The sequence below is a fragment of the Oncorhynchus kisutch genome, linkage group LG9 (genome assembly GCF_002021735.2).
Source record: "Oncorhynchus kisutch isolate 150728-3 linkage group LG9, Okis_V2, whole genome shotgun sequence".
Taxonomy (NCBI): Eukaryota; Metazoa; Chordata; class Actinopteri; order Salmoniformes; family Salmonidae; genus Oncorhynchus; species Oncorhynchus kisutch.
This window is the reverse complement of record NC_034182.2, coordinates 15,406,119-15,426,758: the sequence shown is the minus strand read 5'-3', so window position 1 is coordinate 15,426,758 and position 20,640 is coordinate 15,406,119. Positions and strand designations below refer to the sequence as shown.

At 43.5% G+C, this 20,640-nt stretch overlaps 1 protein-coding gene across 4 annotated transcripts in view; it reads right to left on the bottom strand.

Moving 5' to 3' along the window:
- LOC109896819 (copine-8) overlaps nt 1-20,640 on the bottom strand; it is a 103,788-nt gene that overhangs the window by 55,782 nt on the left and 27,366 nt on the right. For all 4 annotated transcript variants that reach the window (XM_031832018.1, XM_031832020.1, XM_031832019.1 and 1 more), the window contains exons 3-6: nt 16,082-16,128; nt 15,439-15,542; nt 10,360-10,399; nt 2,309-2,385 (exon numbers count right to left, since the gene is read on the bottom strand). In XM_031832018.1, coding sequence (XP_031687878.1) covers nt 2,309-2,385; nt 10,360-10,399; nt 15,439-15,542; nt 16,082-16,128 — 268 coding nt within the window. The remainder of the gene's footprint in view (nt 1-2,308; nt 2,386-10,359; nt 10,400-15,438; nt 15,543-16,081; nt 16,129-20,640) is intronic.

Below are 20,640 nucleotides of genomic sequence, written 5' to 3'. Positions count from 1 at the left end.
CTTCTACGCTCGCTTCGAGGCAAGTAATACTGAAACATGCATGAGAGCGTCAACTGTTCCATATGACTGTGTGATCACGCTCTCCGCAGCCGATGTGAGTAAGACCTTTAAACAGGTCAAAATTCACAAGGCCAGATGGATTACCAGGACGTGTATTCTGAGCATGCGCCGACCAACTGGCAAGTGTTTTCATGGACATTTTCAACCTCTCCCTGTCGGAGTCTGTAATACCAACATATTTCAAGCAGGTCACCATAGTCCCTGTGCCCAAGAACACTAAGGTAACCTGCCTAAATGACTCCTGACCCGTAGCACTCACGTCTGTAGTCATGAAATGCTTTGAAAGGCTGGTCATGGCTCACATCAACACCATTATTCCAGACACCCTAGACCCACTTCAATTTGCATACCACACCAACAGATCCACAGTTGATGCAATCTATATTGCACTCCACACTTCCCTTTCACACCTGGACAAAAGGAACACCTATGTGAGAATGTTATTCATTGACTACAGCTCACCATTCAACACCACAGTGCCCTCAAAGCTCATCACTAAGCTAAGGACCCTGGGACTAAACACCTCCCTCTGCAACTGGATCCTGGACTTCCTGACTGGCTGCCTCCAGGTGGTACGGGTAGGTAACAACACATCCGCCACGCTGATCCTCGACACTGGGGCCGCTCAGGGGTGCATGCTCAGTCTCCTCCTGTACTCCGTGTTCACTCATGACTGCACGGCCAGGCACGACACCAACACCATCATTAAGTTTGCTGATGACACAATAGTGGTAGGCCTGATCACCGACAACGATGAGACAGCATATAGGGAGGAGGTCAGAGACCTGACCGTGTGGTGCAAGGACAACAACCTCTCACGCAATGCGATCAAGACAAATTAGATGATTGTGGACTACATGAAAAGGAGGACCGAGCACACCCCCATTCTTATCTACGGGGCTGTAGTAGAGCAGGTTGACAGCTTCAAATTCCTTGGTGTCCACATCAACAACAAACTAACATGGTCCAAGCACACCAAGACAGTCGTGAAGAGGGCACGACTAAACCTGTTCCCCCTCAGGAGACTGAAAAGATTTGGCATGGGTCCTCAGATCCTCAAAGGGATTTACAGCTGCACCATCAAGAGCATCCTGACGGGTTGCATCACTGCCTGGTATGGCAACTGCTCGGCCTCCGACCGCAAGGCACTACAGAGGGTAGTGCGTACGGCCCAGTACATCACTGGGGCCAAGCTTCCTGCCATCCAGGACCTCTATACCAAGTGGTGTCAGAGGAAGACTCCAGCCACCCTAGTCATAGACTCTCTGCTCACGCATGGCATGCGGTAGCAGAGCTCCAAGTTTAGGTCCAAGAGGCTTCTAAACAGCTTCTACCCCCAAGCCATAAGACTCCTGAACATCGACTCAAATGGCTACCCAGACTATTTGCATTGCCCCCCCAACCACCCTCTTCTACACTGCTGCTACTCTCTTATTATCTATGCATAGTCACTTTAATAACTCTACCTACATGTACATATTACCTCAATTACCTCGACACCGGTGCCCCGTACACTAACTCTGTACCGGTACCCCCTGTATTTAGCCCCTCTATTTCTATTTACTGCTGCTCTTTAATCATGTTATTCTTATCTCTTACTTTTTAGGGGGGGTGGGTATTTTCTTAAAAGTGCATTGTTGGTTAAGTGCTTGTATGTAAGCATTTCACTGTAAGGTATTTGGCGCATGTGACATATAAAATGTGATTTGTTTTATGGAGTGAATGCCATAAGAACTGGGTCAGGGTTAGCCTGCATATAGAATCTTTATAGAATGTTTTTTTATTTTGTTGCCAATTATTCCATTTAGCAGACTTTTTTTTATCCAAAGCGACTTACAGTCATGCATGTATACATTTAACATTTTACCTTTATTTAACTAGGCAAGTGAGTTAAGAACAAATTCTTATTTTCAATGACGGCCTAGGAACAGTGGGTTAACTGCCTGTTCAGGGGCAGAATGACAGATTTGTACCTTGTCAGCTCGGGGATATGAACTTGCAACCTTTCGGTTACTAGTCCAACGCTCTAACCACTAGGCTACCCATACGGGTGGTCCCGGGAATTAAACCCACTATCCTGGTGACATGCTCTACCAATTGAGCTACAAAGGACCATACTGTCTATGGGTTTGAGATGTGAGTGTAGTGATGTTGTATAGCATGGAGTTTTGAGGTTAGAGTGAAACCGTATAATAGGGGTCAGAGGTTAGAGGTAATTGGTTTAAAATGGAGGAACAGAGGTACTCACGCCATAGGTTTCTCCATACGGCTGCCCAGCGATCCCACCACCTCTCCCAACGTACAGAACGCCTGGCCAAGGAAGTCCTACAGAAACAGAGATATGAGTTTATATATATATATATATATATATATATATATATATATATATATATAGGCACATTCTGGTGAAGTGGAAGATATATAGCAGACACACACACGCATGCATGGGTACACATCCACACACAGCAGACTCCCATTCCATACTGCGCATAGAATACTCTTTATGAAACATGACATTGACATTAATACAATGAATCACATGTTGGGGGATGGGGGAGGGAGAACCCTTGTGATTCTATTAGCCAGTGTCTGGAAAAACACCAACACTTCATAATGGAATCTCACTGTGGTCTTCTCTGACCACAATGTCTAGTATAAACAGTGTGTGCTGTATAATCCCTATAGGCTTTTAGCCCAGTTATTTCTAGCATGTTCCAGCATCCAGAACTGGAGAAATACTATTTGAAATACATTAAGTATTTGCTCTAGCCTGCCTGGGTTACCAAATGGTCAGTTTATCAGTTTTAGGATTATTGTATTGGTTCCATTGCGCCAAGAAAACTGAACCAAGCCTAGATAAAGTATTTGAAAAGACTTCAAATAGTATTTGAACCCAGGTGATTTCCTCCCAGCTCCACTACCACACCTGCTCAACTTGCTTGCTTGCCTGCCTGCCTGCCTATCTGCCTCTCACATGTTAACACAGTAAAGGTTTATCTCCAGTGGAATTCCCCACTGGCCACGGCTGGCTAAGCAGCCTCTAAAACTGCCAAGTGTGTCATTCCCAGCCTGAGATGATTGATTTCATCCCCTGTTTATATGCCTGATCGAGGAAGGGAGAAAAGGAGAGAGACAGAGTGAGAGCAAGAGCAAGAGCGAGAGAGATTGGGGGCGGAGGGAAGGAGAGAGAGAGGGATAGGGATAGAGAATGTATCCAGCGTGAATGTCTGTGAAATTGGGAGAGACAGTTCCAGAATGGAGGACCAGTGAAAAAAGCCTTGTGACTAAGAGTGTGTGTGTGTGCACAGCATGTGTGTGCTAGGGTCCCTGGTTGCGTACCTTTAAAAAATGTAACTGCAACGTTAATGCAATGTATTTTACACAACACGACATGCAGTGGACCAGGGGATATGGGCTTTATTATAGTGTTACTATTGTACCAACTCCAACAGGTAGAGGAGCATCTCTTGTACTCCCCACATTGAATTGTGCACGTCATCCACCAAACATTGTGGAAAAACGACAGTTATTTTCCATGACTGCACACTATTGATGGCAAAGGCGATTGGCCCACATCAGTGACCACTCCCCCTTTTATCCTTTCACCATGGAAACTTTTACACGCTGCTCACTATGTGCACATTGTTAGAATACTAGTCTAAAACATTACCCAACAGATTATCAGCCACATTAGTCAGGTAATGGTAAATAAAGCTATGCATGACACATGCCATGTGACAAGCCAACATGTGAAGGCTGTCCAAATAACAGAAAAGGTATCCCTTAAGGTCAAACATATAATAACTCGTTCTCATGTTCTCATTGTTTGTGCTTATCTAATGACCTTCATCCTTAGGCGGTTGTTTGCCAAACAAAGTCTAAACAGAACATTTCCCTGCAATGTGGGCAGACTGGTTTTTCCAAATTGCCAAAGCAAACACAGGAGAGAGCAAAGTGTGAAATGTGACTAAGATAAGATAGGACAGGGATAGAAATGCTAAATGAATCTAGTCAATCCTAGGGATAAAAGGAACATGAGCATTTTGCTAATAGTAGGCTGAGTTTATGGTGATCATTAGGTAAGATAATGCCAGGATAATGTAGTATAATGCTTTCAGTCCAGTGAATTCAATGTAATTAATGTCACACTTGAGACCATATTTAGCAATATGAGGTGGTTTAGAAAGGCAGCATCACAAATCCTGATTGGTATGGATGGTGTTCTGAAGAGTCATTCCAAAAAACGCTCTAATTAACCTCTGGATATGCCCCCTCTACTGCCAACTCAGCACACCTGAACTCACTCTAACAATCACCATTTCTCTCCTTTCCTCAGCTATAAATGCAGTTTGTTACCATTTCCATGTGTCCTTTTGTTGTGCGTCCTTGAGTTTAAATAAGTACCTTTTAATGTGTTATTGGAGATTATATAATGCTAACTTTGCCAACTTCCTAGCCTGTATATACTATATATCTAATTATCAATCTACACTATATATACAAAAGTACACTCCATGACAAAAAGTATGTGGACACCTGGTCATCGAACATCTCCTTTCCAATATCATGGGCATTAATATGGTGTTGGTCTCCCCTTTGCTGTTAAAACCCCCTTCTTTCTTCTGGGAAGGCTTTCCACTAGAAGTTGGAACAGTGCTGCGGGGACTTGCTCCCATTCAGCCACAAGAGCATTAGTGAGGTCGGGCAATGGTGTTGGGTGATTAGGCTTGGCTCGCAGTCTGCGTTCCAATTCATCCCATGAAACAGGAAACGGCCTCCCCCAAACTGTTGCCACAAAGTTGGGAGCACAGAATCTAATTGTATGTTGTAGTGTTAAGATTTCCCTTCACTGGAACTAAGGGCCCTAGCCCGAACCATGAAAAACAGCCCCAGACCTCAATTTCTCATCCACCAAACTTTACAGTTGGCACTATGCATTGAGACAGGTAGCATTCTCTAGACATCCGCCAAAATCAGATTTGTCCGTCGGACTGACAGATAGTGAAGCGTGATTCACCACCCCAGCCGACGCTTGGCATTGCACACGGTGATCTTAGGCTTGTGCGTGGCTGCTCGGCCATGGAAACCCATTTCATTAAGCTCCCGACTAACAGTTATTGTATTGATATTGCTTTCAGAGGCCGTTTGGAACTTGGTAGTGAGTGTTGCAACCGAGGACAGACGCTTCAGCATTCAGAGGTTGATGGACATTGCATGGCTGTGTGGTCAGATGATGCAGATGCTAAGCTACAGGAATGTTTTGCTTGCACAGACTGGAATATGGTCCGGGATTCATCCAATGGCATTGAGGAGTACAGCACATCAGCCACCGACTTCATCAATAAGGGCATCGATGACGTTGTCACCACAGTGACCATACGTACATACCCCAACCAGAAACCATGGATTACAGGTTTCCGCTGCGGCTTTCAATTAGCGGGACTCTAACCCGGAAGCTTATAAGAAATCCCGCTATGCCCTCCGACGTACTATCAAACAGACAAAGCATCAATTCAAGACTAAGATCGATCCTACTACCCCGGCTCTGACGCTCGTCGGATGTGGCAGGGCTTGCAAACTATTATGGACTACAAAGAGAAACCCAGGTAGGGTTACAAAGAGGGTTACAAAGGACTACAAAGAGAAACCCAGGTAGAGAAACCCAGGTAGGATCAAGTAGGCCTGATCACCAACAATGACAAGACAGTGGGGTGCAAGGACAACAACCTGTCCCTCAACGTGATCAAGACAAAGGAGTTAATCGTGGACTAAAGGAAAAGGAGGGCCGAGTACGCCCCCATTCACATCGACAGGACTGTAATGGAGCAAGTTGAGAGCTTCAAGTTCCTTGGTGTCCACATCACCAACAAACTATCATGGTCCAAACACACCAAGACAGTGAGGGAGAGGGCACGACAACGCCTATTCCCCCTCAGGAGACAGAAAAGATTTGGCATGGGTCCTCAGATCCTCAAAATGTTATTCAGCTGCACCATTGAGAGAATACGGACTGGTTGCATCACCGCCTGGTATGGCAACTGCTCGGCATCCAATCGCAAGACGCTACAGAGGGTAGTGCGTACTGCCCAACACATCACTGGGGCCAAGCTTCCTGCCATCCAGGACCTCAATACCAGGCGGTGTAAGAGGAAGGCCCTAAAAATTGTCAAAAGCTCCAGCCACCCTAGTCATAAACTGTTCCCTCTGCTACAACACGGCAAGCGGTACAGGAACGCCAAGTCGACATCCAAAAGGCTCCTTAACAGTTTCTACCCCCAAGCCATAAGCCATGAACAGTTAATAAAATGACTACCCGGACAATTTGCATTGACCACCCCCTTTTTTTTTACGCTGCTGCTACTTACTGTTTATTATCTATGCATATTCACTTTACCCTTACCGACATGTATATATTACCTCTACAACTAACCTGTACCCCCACACATTTCCTGGTACCGGTACCCACTGTATGTAGCCTCGTTATTTTTATTTTCTTGTGTAACTTTTTTTCACTTTAGTTTAAGTCGTAAAAATATTTTCTGAACGGCATTGTTCATTAAGAGCTTGTAAGTAAGCATTTCATAGTAGGCCTGTTCAACGTTCTCCCCAAAAAAATTCGGCACTGAGCAAATTTCAGGTCGGCTGAGCGCAACTTCAACGTTGTGAAAATTCTGTGCAACGTCCAACTTGCATTTACTGTGAACACTGAAGCTGTACCCGCTTTAAGTTACAGTGGCCAAGTAGGCTGCTGTGGCTATTTGATCATAATGTAGGTCTACCCGAGTGGCCTGCCATCAAAAACAATGGAGAAAATGCATCCCATAACATTTTAACATGGAAATAGCTGTTCTGTCATTCAGGCTACAGTAGCAGACAATGTGTAGTGTTCAATGTAGGCCTACATTCTTTGGGGGAAAAAACATGCAGGGCTTGACAACCTGCTTATCCACTTGTCCTTCAGACAAGGAGGTGACTGAAAATGTTGTTGTTTGATGCAAGAAACCCCTTTACAAAATAAAACGTTATTTACAGAGAATCAAACAAATTATGCTACCATCTGCCTATTGGCTACTTAGATATTCAAGCCTGTCTCAAAATACAACACTGCCCCTTTAAGACCAAAAAAATCTCTTCACCTGACTTGATTTTCAAAGATGTCTAGAAATGTATACATGTTGTGCTCTTGTAGGAAGCAATCACTCCCCTATTGCTGACTACAAATGATCTATAACTGTGCTAATAACTAACTAGCAAAGGATCTGAAACATTTTTTGCACACGTGGCTACATGCAGCTCTCGCTTTGATCTCAGAACAAGCGCATTTACTCACAACCACTCATGCTGTAAACACAGCCCAGTTCAAAGTAAATGACACAGATCCATATATGGCAACGGCCTATTTGCATATTGGCCTACTGCAGCTCCGACATGAGTAATGCATTGACATGAGTAATGCATGTCAATGCAGTAGAATCTTACGCCGATGCGTTCCGCCTACCACAACTGCTCTTCTATAGTTCGTTTGGTTTCTGTATATTGCATTGAATGTGGCTAATAGTGTTAATTCGATCACAAATGCCACAGTAAAGGGAAAAGGGGGGTACCTAGTCATTGTTCAACAATGTATTCTACTGAAAAGTGTCTTCCACATGTAACCCAACCCCTCTGAATCAGAGAGGTGCAGGGGTCGACATCCGGAAACGTTGATAGCGTTAACAGGGAAAATTGGTCACCAACCTTTACTGAGTCAAGATCACTTTGAGTCAAAATCCAAGCAGAGATCTACTGCTCAGATTCTTTTTTACATGAAAAACTTAAGCCTTTTAAAAACAATACTGTGCAGTAAGCTATAGGCCCAATACATTATTACTGCAAATTGGCTTTGCTTGAATTGCCCTACCAAGGCATTGTTGTTTGGGCCATGATTTGATTTGAGGTAGGCTTTATGATCACACCAGTAATAGATTGTTGTTGTATTACTTGTGAAGCACAGCTGAGTGAGCATACATTTAAATAATCTGCTTTTTAAATCATTTTGGGGGGACTGCATCTGATGGTCTGAGCAGCAGACTGAGGGTCTGTCTCTTAACATCCCTCCACTCTCCCTTTCCTCCACCAAAATGGAACACCGTCTTCCTGTTGATGGCAAAACTCAAGTCGTCCCTGCATTATTTATGCCTCATGCACAAATTCATGTTGTTACTCCTATGAAAATAGAAAGTGAAATATTCCCTGATATTAAAAAAGACCCAAGCCTATAGATACTTCCTACTCATTCATTACTGCTGCAGCGCTGTGTGGCAATAGGAAGAATGTGCATTTTATGGCTTATAAAAGTGTTGACTACAAAGTGTTGACAGTGCTGAGTAAGAATGTAAACAAAGACAGCATCTATGGCGATTGACTAGGAATGCCTTGGAGATCAGGTCGATCGTAATCGACGGGTTGGTGACCACTGCTCTAGAAAGTTGGGTGAAGTTCAATCTCGTGTTTCTCACTGTGGGCTGATATTTCTGCAAGACCGTCCTGGGGGAGCTGCACGGCAGTTTCAGGGATATTGCGCGCAGCTTAGAGGGAACATAGCACCTGTTGTATTAAACGCATTTGAGAAATACAATTTTGTTTGATTTTGGAATGAGACGTTCGACGAACAGGTGTCCACTTACTTTTGGTGATGTAATGTGTGTTGAAATTTTCCGCATTGCCTGACCTTCATGACTTAAAGTAATGATGGACTGTCGTTTCTCTTTGCTTATTTGAGCTGTTCTTGCCGTAATATGGACTTGATTTTTTACCAAATAGAGATATTTTCTGTATACCAACCCTACCTTGTTACAACACAACTGATAGGCTCAAACACATTAATGAACGAAATTCCACAAATGAACTTTTAACAAGGCACACATGTTAATTGATAATGCTTTCCAGGTGACACCTCATGAAGCTGGTTGAGAGAATGCCAAGAGTGTGCGAAGCTGTCATCAAGGCAAAGGGTGGCTACTTTGAAGAATCTCTAAATATATTTTGATTTGTTTAACACTTATTTGGTTACAACATGATACCATGTGCTATTTCATAGTTGATGTCTTCGCTATTATTCTAAATAGTAAAAATAAATAAAAACCCTTGAATAAGTAGGTGTGTCCAAACTTTTGACTGGTACTGTATCACACACACACACACCATTTGGAAAGTATTCAGACCCGTTGACTTTTTACACAGTCACGTTACAGCCTTATTTTAAAATGGATTAAATAGATTTTTTCCCTCACATAAATCGAAACACAATACCCCATAATGACTAAGCAAAAACAGTTAAAAAATTTTTTGCAATTGTATTTTAAAACAAAAAACGGAAATATCAAATTTACATAAGTAAACAGACCCTTTACTCAATACTTGTTGAAGCACCTTTGGCAGTGATTACAGCCTTGAGTCTTCTTGTGTATGACACTACAAGCTTGGCACACCTGTTTTTGGGAAGTTTCTCCCATTCTTCTCTGCAGATCCTCTCAAGCTCTATCAGGTTGGATGGTGAGCGTCAGGTGTGTTAGAGTTGGGCTGGTACGAAAGCCTGCACACATGCGGCCCTTGCTCTAGGACTATTTCCATTCAACTTATTTTAATTCAGTGACTGAACAGGTGTCCAAGGCGAAAGTACAGAACTCAAACTCCTTTGGGGGGAGCTAGCAGACAGAGATACATTTGTGGAATAGAGTGGTGCGCAGAAGAGAGAAAGGGACCACATGAATGAGCAATTCCCAGAGCGTGTGACAGGCACAGATGGGGTCCTTGTGGTAAGACTGCAGTGGGTAATATGCATCTCTTATTCTAGATTTTATAAGAACAGATAAGATCAAAATAGATCCCATCGGAACGTGTGTGTGTGTGCCCGCCTGTGTCTGTCTATCGAAATGTAAATAAAATCATCAAATTTTAAAGAAGAATCAAGGTTTATTGTGTGTCAACAAAGAGAGACTGATGGCATTGTTACATGAAATTACTGTAATCTGTGTGTTTTTATTCACAGCGATGACAATAGACAGGCGAGGGGCAGGGAGGGTAGAGAACACACAGCGCATCACATGGAACTGAGAGAAGGCGAGAGCGAGTGTATGAGTGCACAGTTATGCTAAAACACACTGGCTACCCAGGGAAGGTAACCCCACTATGAAATACTAAACCCAGTAATTAAAGAACAGAGAGTAACTACTGTAGTAAGGGGGTGCTAAAGACAATAGGATGAACCCCCAAAGCGCTCTCGCACACACACACACACACACGGAAAGAGAGACTTACATGTTTTGACAGGTTGGAGCTCTTTGAGTCGACATCGTACCTGGAGAAGAGAACAGAAACACACACTGTTAGAGGGCCATGGAGATGACAGCAGTACAGCTGGGAGCAACAGGTGATTTAGAGAAGGGGACACACAGACCGCTCAGTAAATGTATAAAGCAATGAAGTCACGCACAGTATAATTAAGTCTTCTTGTGCTTTTCAATCCTTTTAGTATCCTGACATGTCATACTGGAGGACTCCCTGGGTGTTTAAGTGTTTGTGGGCTTGTGTTTGTATCCTTGTAACAATGCGGGTGTCTGTGTGAGCCAGTTCGGAAAGGGGGGTTCTTGTCCAACAGGGCTGCAATCAGCTGCAGATTCAGGAACCAATTTAAAGTCATTTCACAGTCCAGGTCATTTTACACAGCTACTAAAAATAGACGTCTATTTTTGAGGTAATATTTGAAAGCAATTTTATGGAGACTGAGCCTCACATAGCTGAAAGAAAAGCAGTGGTACAAAGACCCACTACTGTAGCCCCTGTGGTTTTTCTGACAGTGAGAACCATTACATTTAATCGAAACAAACTACCAAGGAGAAAGGACCACTACTTGTCAGGCCCTGGTTAAAGCTACAGTCTGCAGTGTTTCCCTGATATGCTAAATTGTGGCCACCACCCCATCAGAAAAATCTACATGCCATCTTTATTTATTTGAAAAACATTTTGGGGGGATGGTAAAAAAATAAATCTGTGTACACTTAAACAACTAAAACCATATATAAATGATGTAGAATAGAAAATGGATTTTTTTTTTTGAAGATCACCTTTGAGAACCAACAATCACGAAAATAAAATTTGACTCCGGGAGAATCAAAAATTCCTTAAAAGGTCATGGCATGGAGCCCCCATTGATTTTGTTAGTCATTTAGATAGCATAAGACCAAAATGGTCCCGTCACTTGTATACAGCTGAGACTATTGAACCATTGACCATTGAATAGCTTTCCAAACCACAAACTGGAGCTTTAACAAAAAGGATGAGCAACACTGCTATACAACATCAGCCATAGAACATAGATTCCATTTAAATCACAGATTGGAACATCACCTCCCCACTATCACAATAGGCCAGAAATAGACATAACTCTGTTGACAGAAAACATTATGTGTGCCCGAGGGGAAATTGTCTATTCAATCAGGCCAGTGTTTTCATCCACTATCATCTCTGTCAATGTTGTCTCAACAGGATGGCCTTACTCAATTACACACATCAAACAACTAGTAGGCTCTGATTCTGTTGATGGGAGATGAGAGGGAATATCTCTCTCTGTGTGATACTCGTGGGTCTCTGGGCTCTAGTCCTGTGCCAGCTTCCCCTAACACACACACACACACACACACAGTCTAGCAAGCAGGACAGATTATGTGGCATACTGCCACTGTCAGTGAGATGGGATGGTGTATTTGTCATTCTGAGTGTATTGTCAGAATGAGCTCTGGGATGTTTGTTATGTAACTCACAAAGCACTGGAGGCACAGCAGCTCTAATGTTCTATTCCATTGAAACAGATCACTTACATCCATGAAAAAATCATTTCCTGAGACACACAGCACAAAGGCATGTGTCTTTGTATTTATTCAGCCGCCAAATAAAATGCCCCACAACACCTAAAACACACACTACCACGTGTGTGCGTGCACATATTTTTGTCTCGGTCTGTCCATGTTGTACAGTATGCGTAGAGCTGTTGCGGTGACCGTATTACCGCCACTCCGGCAATCATGAGTCATGACCATAGTAGAATTCTACGTGACCGTTGAGTCAGGGTAATCTCCTCTTATGCACTCTGGACATGTGTTAGTAGCACCCAACTCTATAATGATCATCAGGTCCTAATGGTCGGGTACTCAGGACACTATTGTCCCTCTAACCACTCTGACATCAATGCAAATGCAACACTTCTCAACAAAAACAGTATCGTGCTAAATTTGAAGAAGTTCAACAACAGGTTCGAACGGAGTGAAAAACATGATCGTTGTGGACAGTGTTTTCTAAGGTGATGATTCATTCAAAACAACCATATGGATATTAGAGCTTATGCATCTGCATAGGCCTATACTGTATAAGTCCAAACCTGAAAAAAAACGGACTTAAGATGATGATGCCGTTATAAAATAGATAGCCTACTGCATATTACACACAGCAAAAAAAAAAAACTGATTTAAGACATCTTTGGTACAAAATTGTTCTAGCCTAAACTAAAAAAAAATCTGAGTTAACCTACAATTTTTAATGGCCTAGTAATATAGAGCATTTTTGATATTTTTATCATTAATAGGCGTTTCCATCTCCTCTCCCTCTCAAATCAAATCATCAATAGCCTATAGTCGCATCATTCAGCCCCTATATTGTTTCATTTCTAATGCATTCTATGGTTGCCAAATAACTAAGTCTAGCGTATAGGACCTGCTTCAAATCCTCACTTTTACGGTCAACATAGCCACTTCATATGCACACTCTCACTCCGGAATGGGAAAAATGTCCTTTCTATTTCATTCAGCTATGTTCATATTTTTTTTACTATAAAATCATATAATATAAAATAATGGTTCAGGATTTAAGCCTATCTTGCCTACTAAATTAACAAGCCCACAGCATGCCGCATAGCCAGATAACATACAGTAGGCCAAATCATATTCTGTTCTTCTGAAATACATTTTCTTCATATCATCATGTTTCTTAAGACGGACCTTCCTAAAACAATGGATTTATTGTGATGGTGTATATTCAATTGATTTATTATACTTTTTTTTAATTTTTAAATGTAGATGTTCCAAAGGCGAGCATCAGCAGCTTGTATGCGTGCACATGCTTGTGGTGTGTGTGTGTTTTGTCTGTGTGTGTGTTAAGCCTCAGCTCGGACATTAACACAGCCTAGCAGGGCTCCATCACTCTCTTGTCCACCTCTCTCAAAAACCCATTCGACTAGAGTTCCACTCGCTTGCCTGGGAAAATTCTATTTCAGACCAGGATAGACAAGAATGAAAAGCTGCCCTACCTAACCTTTAAACACAGTCAAGACACCAACCGAGCCATAACATGAATGACAGAATATTATTACATGTCTACTCTGACACAAACCAGAAAGAACTCCAAGGAAGGTGGAGAAGGCAACAGGGGAAAAGAGAGGAAGGAAGAGCGAGTGATCAGTGGGGGGAGAAAGAGAAAGGGAGAGGAAAAAGAGGGAGCAAGAGGAGGGAGAAGGGAGAGGAAAAAGAGGGAGCGAGAAGGGAGAGGGAAAAGAGGGAGCGAGAGGAAAAAGAGGGAGCGAGAGGAGGGAGAAGGGAGAGGAAAAAGAGGGAGCGAGAGGAGGAAAAAGAGGGAGCGAGGGAGAAGGGAGAGGAAAAAGAGGGAGCGAGAGGAGGGAGAAGGGAGAGGAAAAAGAGGGAGCGAGAAGAGGGAGAAGGGAGAGGAAAAAGAGGGAGCGAGAAGAGGGAAAAGGGAGAGGAAAAAGAGGGAGCAAGAAGGGAGAGGAAAAGCAGGTATAAAGAGAGAAAAAAAGAGCGTGAGCTATCTGAGCAGAGCACAGCCACCAGTGGAGGATGTAGTATGGCCTGATGTTCACACACACACACACACACATCTTAAGCCTGAGGGGAGACACACACAGGTCGTGAACACACGCCTCTCCCTTAACACACACACACACTTCTTCTCTCACTCACACACAATTCATCCCAAAGGTGTTCGAAAGGGGTTGAGGTCAGGGCTCAATGCAGGCCAGTTCCTCCACACCAATCTCAAGAAACCATTTCTGTACGGACCTCGCTTTGTGCACGGGGGTATTGCCATGCTGAAACAGGAAAGGGCCTTCCACAAACTGTTGCCATAAAGTTGGAAGCACAGAATCGTCTACAATGTCATTGTATGCTGTAGTGTTAAGATTTCCCTTCACTGGAACTAAGGGGCCTAGGCTGAACCATGAAACACAGCCCCAGACCATTATTCCTCCTTAAAACTTTAAAGTTAGCACTAAGCAATTAACTTCATTCATTACTCCAGAGAACGCATTCCCACTGCTCCAGAGTCCAATGGCGCCAAGCTTTACAACACTCCAGCCAATGTTTGGCATTGCGCATGGTGTGCCATTGAAACCCATTTCATGAAGCTCCCGACAAACACTTGTGCTGAGTGTTGCAACCGAGGACAGGCGATTTTTACACGCTACGTGCGTAAGCACTCAGCGGTCCCGTTCTGTGAGCTTATGTGGCCTACCACTTCACGGCTGCGCCATTGTTGCACCTAGACATTTACACTTCACAATAACAGCACTTACAGTTGACCGGGGCAGCTCTAGCAGGGTAGAAATTTCACAAACTGACTTGTTGGAAAGGTGGCATCCTATGACGGTGCAACGTTGAAAGTCGCTGAGCTCTTCAATAAGGCCATTCTATTGCCAATGTTTGTCTATGGAGATTGCATAGCGGTGTGCTTGATTTTATACACCTGTCACAACGGGTGTGGCTGAAATAACCGAATCCACTAATGTGAAGGGGTGTCCACATACTTCTGTATATATCGTTTATTACGGTCCCAGTCAGGTAATTTCACATGGAGTAAATAATGCTATTGGAGTAAATAGAGATTTGTGTATCATTCAATTAGTTGTGTGTATTCAGTTAGTTTTTGTTCTGTTAGCTGTGTGTCTCTCAGTAAAGTAATGTGTCTTTTATTGGATTAATTCACAGGCCCTAGTTGGTCTTTCAGGCGCTGACACACACACAGCACTTAATTTTCTCTCTTGTATCGGCGAGAGAGTGCCCACGCGACCTCCTGACCCCTCGCAAGTCAGAGAGAAATTTAAATACCTACTCTGACAGGATGACGAGGAGGAACACCGATATGCACACACAAACACAAGGCTGCACTCACACACACACACACAAGCGTGCACACACACTTTGACAGGACATTAGGCAGGGACACCAATCCGTACTGACAATGCACACTCTAGATACACTCCTTTATACACTATACACACACAACTACACAAAGGTAGTAAAAAAAACAAAGAGGCACATACAAATGTTTACTTACAGGTCAAATCTCAGATTCTGTCGTTCCTCAAAGAAATAATCCAAGATGAATTTACGAACAAACTCCGGGTTGAGAGTGTTTTCAATCACCTCTGTCCTTCCAAACTTTAGAGAGCGAGAGAGAGGATGAAAAAGTTGAGGGTCAAAGGGCATGCAAGATACTTCCTTCGGTTGAATGTGGGTATTTGACAGACTACATTCGTGACATACAATTTCTAATGGAGAGAGAAACGAATTGACCGCTCCAAAAAATATCATGGCGCATCTCAATTTCAAATGAATAAATGAAATATTGAGAATTCATTACTTGAGAGTGACATTACCGATGTCAGAGGCTGCCTCCCAAATGACACACTGTTTTCAATATAGTGCAAAACCTTTGACCAGGGACCATATGTAGGAAATAGGGTGCCATTTGGGACAGACAGAGTAATACCTAACACAGCTATCTATAAGTGTTATATGGGTCTGATATTTCAGTAATTATTAATCACAGGGGAAAATATGCAGAGATGGGGTTGAGGATTCATTTCATAATTTACTTGTATAAACATTGTGGTTTGAGTGCCAAAGATCATGTTGAATATCAGGCCTTTTCAATTCAGTATCTGGTGTACTGTGTAGGCTAACTGAAGGGGACTTACCTCTCTCCACTCCTTATTGCCGATGCCTTGTGTGTACAGAACGCATACTAGATGAAGAGGGAGAAACACAGAAGAACAAGGTTAAACAGGGGACCCTGCATGACCTGTTGAGTGTGAGGAAAATGCATTACAGGGTTACAAACATTATAGGAGGAATATTTTAACAACATCATAATGCTCTAGTGGGGAAAAAACTGAGCTCATTCATGGTGCACTTATTTCAGTAGGGCTTTGAGAATGCACAGCATAATAAACTCCTGTTAAGGTAGTGGTGCACGCGTGCACACACAAACACACACACCTGCATTATTTAATCACTTACTCGGCAGCCCCGAGGAGAGCTGAAGCCAATTTTCCTCTGCTCATATGCTTGTTACAGAGGGAAGAGAGGAATGTAGCAAACATAAGAGCAGACGTTGTCCCGCCATCACTGACATCTCTCACACTCCCTCTCCCCCCGTCTCTCACTCTCCCCTCTCTCTCTCTACCTCACTCCCACTATCTCTGGATCTCGCTCTCTCTCCTTCTCCCTTCCTTTTCAAAGGCACGCCCAAAGAGAGATATGACCCCCAAGTCTCACCTGAGACCTGGGAAGAAAAGGCCAAAGTTGTCCTTCTTGCCCCCCCTATCCCTCCCCTGGCTCCTCTCGCTGCCCACTGAAGCATCTTAATCCCGGTAGACTTGAGCAGCAGCACTCAGAATGATTAAGACGGCCACTCAGCACAAGTGCCTCCCTACATGAATGTACATGGCCCTGGACCTGGCTCATCATCATAAGCCTATCATCATTAGTCACAAAGCCTCCTTCTCCCTAATCTTTGCCGCAGATCCCATACATGAATATGAATAAATCTGCCTCGAGAATATGACCCGTGACATATGAGCGGAGTCACTTTGATTGACTCACGAGGCGTGAGAAGGAAGGAAGACGCCCTGTTTCTATTTTGGGCTGGAGTTGTGGAGGAGGGGAGAGGAGAGGGGGGCGAGACTCGGGGGCGAGACTCAGAGACAGAATCTCGAGATGCTGAATATTGAGATCAAGAATGTCAAGACAGGCAGAAAAAGGAGACAAGCGGACAAAATGCCTGAAAGAAAAGAAAAACAGAAAGATGAAGAGCATATGTGATGCTTTCTAACCAGAGAGAAAGAAAGAAAGAAAGAAAGAGAGAAAGAGAAGAGATCAAATGAGAAAGATGGAGATAGAGAGAGAAGGCAATAGTGCCACAACAATACACACATTACTGATTAACACACAGCCCAGAGTGATTCATCAGTAAAACATAATAACACCTACCTACCTACCTACCTAACAGTGGAGGCTGCTGAGGGGAGGACGGCTCATAATAATGGCTGGAATGGAGTCAATGGAGTGGTATCAACATGGAAACCACATCTTTAATACCATTCCACTGACTCCATTACAGCCTTTATTATGAGCCCTCCTCCCCTCAGCAGCCCCACTGACACATACATACAACATTTGGCACCAACTCTCTTGCATTGGCTCTATGCACACTCACTTGACTCTCCCCACACACTCACACATACTACACTGACACTCCAACACACGGATACTACACTGACACTCCAACACACAGATACTACACTGACACTCCAACACACAGATACTACACTGACACTCCAACACACAGATACTACACTGACACTCCAACACACAGATACTACACTGACACTCCAACACACAGATACTACACTGACACTCCAACACACAGATACTACACTGACACTCCAACACACAGATACTACACTGACACTCCAACACACAGATACTACACTGACACTCCAACAAACACATACTACACTGACACTCCAACACACACAAGCTACTGCTACTCTGTTTATTACATATCCTGATTTTACTCCTGCCTACATGTATATACTGTATTACCTCAACTACCTGTTACCCATGCACTTTGACTTGGTACTGGTACTCCTTGTTATTGTTACTATTGTGTTACCATTTCCTTTTTACAGTATTTAGCAAATATTTTCCTTACTTTTTAACTCTATTGTTGGGAACAACTCGTAAGTAAGCATTTCACTGTAAAGTCTACACCTGTTGTATTCAACCAATACCATTTGATTTGACATGCATAACATCACACTGATATGAATAACATTCAAGAAGCATGGTTTTCCCAAAGCCTATTACATTTTCCCGTGTTTCACGTGACCCTCCAGATAAGCATTAAGAAAACACTGGGTTGACCTTTAGCCGAACTGCTGCTTTTATGCGTTTAGTTTTGCTTTTTCTGCCATTGCTCTGTCTGTATGCTATGTGTTGCTTGTTCTACAGTATGTTTCTCTGTCTGCGTGCTCCGTGTTGCTTGTTACACAGTATTTTTCTCTGTCTGCATGCTACGTGTTGCTTGTTCTACAGTATTTTCTGTCTGCATGCTACGTGTTGCCTTTTCTACAGTATGTTTCTCTGCCTGCATGCTCCGTGTTGCTTGTTCTACAGTATTTTTCTCTGTCTGCATGCTCCGTGTTGCTTGTTCTACAGTATGTTCCACTGTATGCATGCTCCGTGTAGCTTGTTCTACAGTATGTTTCTCTGTCTGCATGCTACGTGTTGCTTGTTCTACAGTATGTTTCTCTGTCTGCATGCTCCGTGTTGCTTGTTCTACAGTATGTTTCTCTGTCTGCATGCTCCGTGTTGCTTGTTCTACATTATGTTTCTCTGTCTGCATGCTCCGTGTTGCTTGTTAAACTAAATGTTTCTCTGTCTGCATGCTACGTGTTGCTTGTTCTACAGTATGTTTCTCTGTCTGCGTGCTCCATGTTGCTTGTTCCACAGTATGTTCCTCTGTCTGCATGCTACGTGTTGCTTGTTCTACAGTATGTTTCTCTGTCTGTGTGCTACGTGTTGCTTGTTCTACAGTATGTTTCTCTGTCTGCATGCTACGTGTTGCTTGTTCTACAGTATGTTTCTCTGCCTGCGTGCTCTGTGTTGCTTGTTCTACAGTATGTTTCTGTCTGCATGCTATGTGTTGCTTGTTCTACAGTATGTTTCTCTGTCTGCGTGCTACGTGTTCCTTGTTCGACAGTATGTTTCTCTGTCTGCATGCTACGTGTTGTTTGTTCTACAGTATGTTTCTCTTCCTGCGTGCTCCGTGTTCCTTGTTCGACAGTATGTTTCTCTGTCTGCGTGCTACGTGTTGCTTGTTCTACAGTATGTTTCTTTGTATGCATGCTACGTGTTGCTTGTTCTACAGTATGTTTCTCTGTCTGCGTGCTCCATGTTGCTTGTTCCACAGTATTTTTCTCTGTCTGCATGCTACGTGTTGTTTGTTCTACAGTATGTTTCTCTTCCTGCGTGCTCCGTGTTGCCTGTTCGCCAGTATGTTTCTGTCTGCATGCTCCGTGTTGCTTGTTCTACAGTATGTTTCTCTGTCTGCATGCTACGTGTTGCTTGTTCTACAGTATGTTTCTCTGTCTGCGTGCTCCATGTTGCTTGTTCCACAGTATGTTTGTCTGCATGCTACGTGTTGCTTGTTCTACAGTATGTTTCTCTGCCTGCGTGCTCCGTGTTGCTTGTTCTACAGTATGTTTCTCTGTCTGCGTGCTCCGTGTTGCTTGTTGCACAGTATGTTTCTCTGTCTGCGTGCTACGTGTTGCTTGTTATACAGTATGTTTCTCTGTCTGCGTGCTACGTGTTGCTTGTTCCACAGTATGTTTCTCTGTCTGCATGCTACGTGTTGCTTGTTCTACAGTATGTTTCTCTGTCTGCGCACTCCGTGTTGCTTGTCCTACAGTATGTTCCTTTATCTGCATGCTCCGTGTTACTTGTTCTACAGTATGCCTCTGTCTGCATGCTCCGTGTTGCTTGTTCTACAGTATGTTTCTCTGTCTGCATGCTACGTGTTGCTTGTTATACAGTATGTTTCTCTGTCTGCGCGCTCCGTGTTGCTTGTTCCACAGTATGTTTCTCTGTCTGCGCGCTCCGTGTTGCTTGTTCCACAGTATGTTTCTCTGTCTGCGCGCTCCGTGTTGCTTGTTCTACAGTATGTTCCTTTGTCTGCATGCTCCGTGTTGCTTGTTCTACAGTATGTTCCTCTGTCTGCATGCTACGTGTTGCTTGTTCTACAGTATGTTTCTCTGTCTGCATGCTACGTGTTGCTTGTTCCACAGTATGTTTCTCTGTCTGCATGCTACGTGTTGCTCGCCCTATGTTGCTCCGCATGTGCTCACTGCTCATTGTTTGTCTGTATTGTAATTGTTTTAAATAACCTGCCCAGGGACTTACCGTTGAAAATGAGCCGACACTTTTACTGATTGATTAATGTGCACTGTCCCTGTACTTGATTTTTCACACTCAACAGTTTCCCAGTTTCCCATGTGTATCAAGAATGGTCCACCACCCAAAGGACATTCAACCAACTTGGAGTCAACATGGGCCAGCATTTCTGTGGAACGCTTTCGACACATTGTAGAGTCCATGCCCCAACGAATTGAGGCGGTGTTGAGGGCAAAGGGGGTGCAACTCAATATTAGGAAGGTGTTCTTAATGTTTTGTGCACTCAGTGTATGTAGGCCTG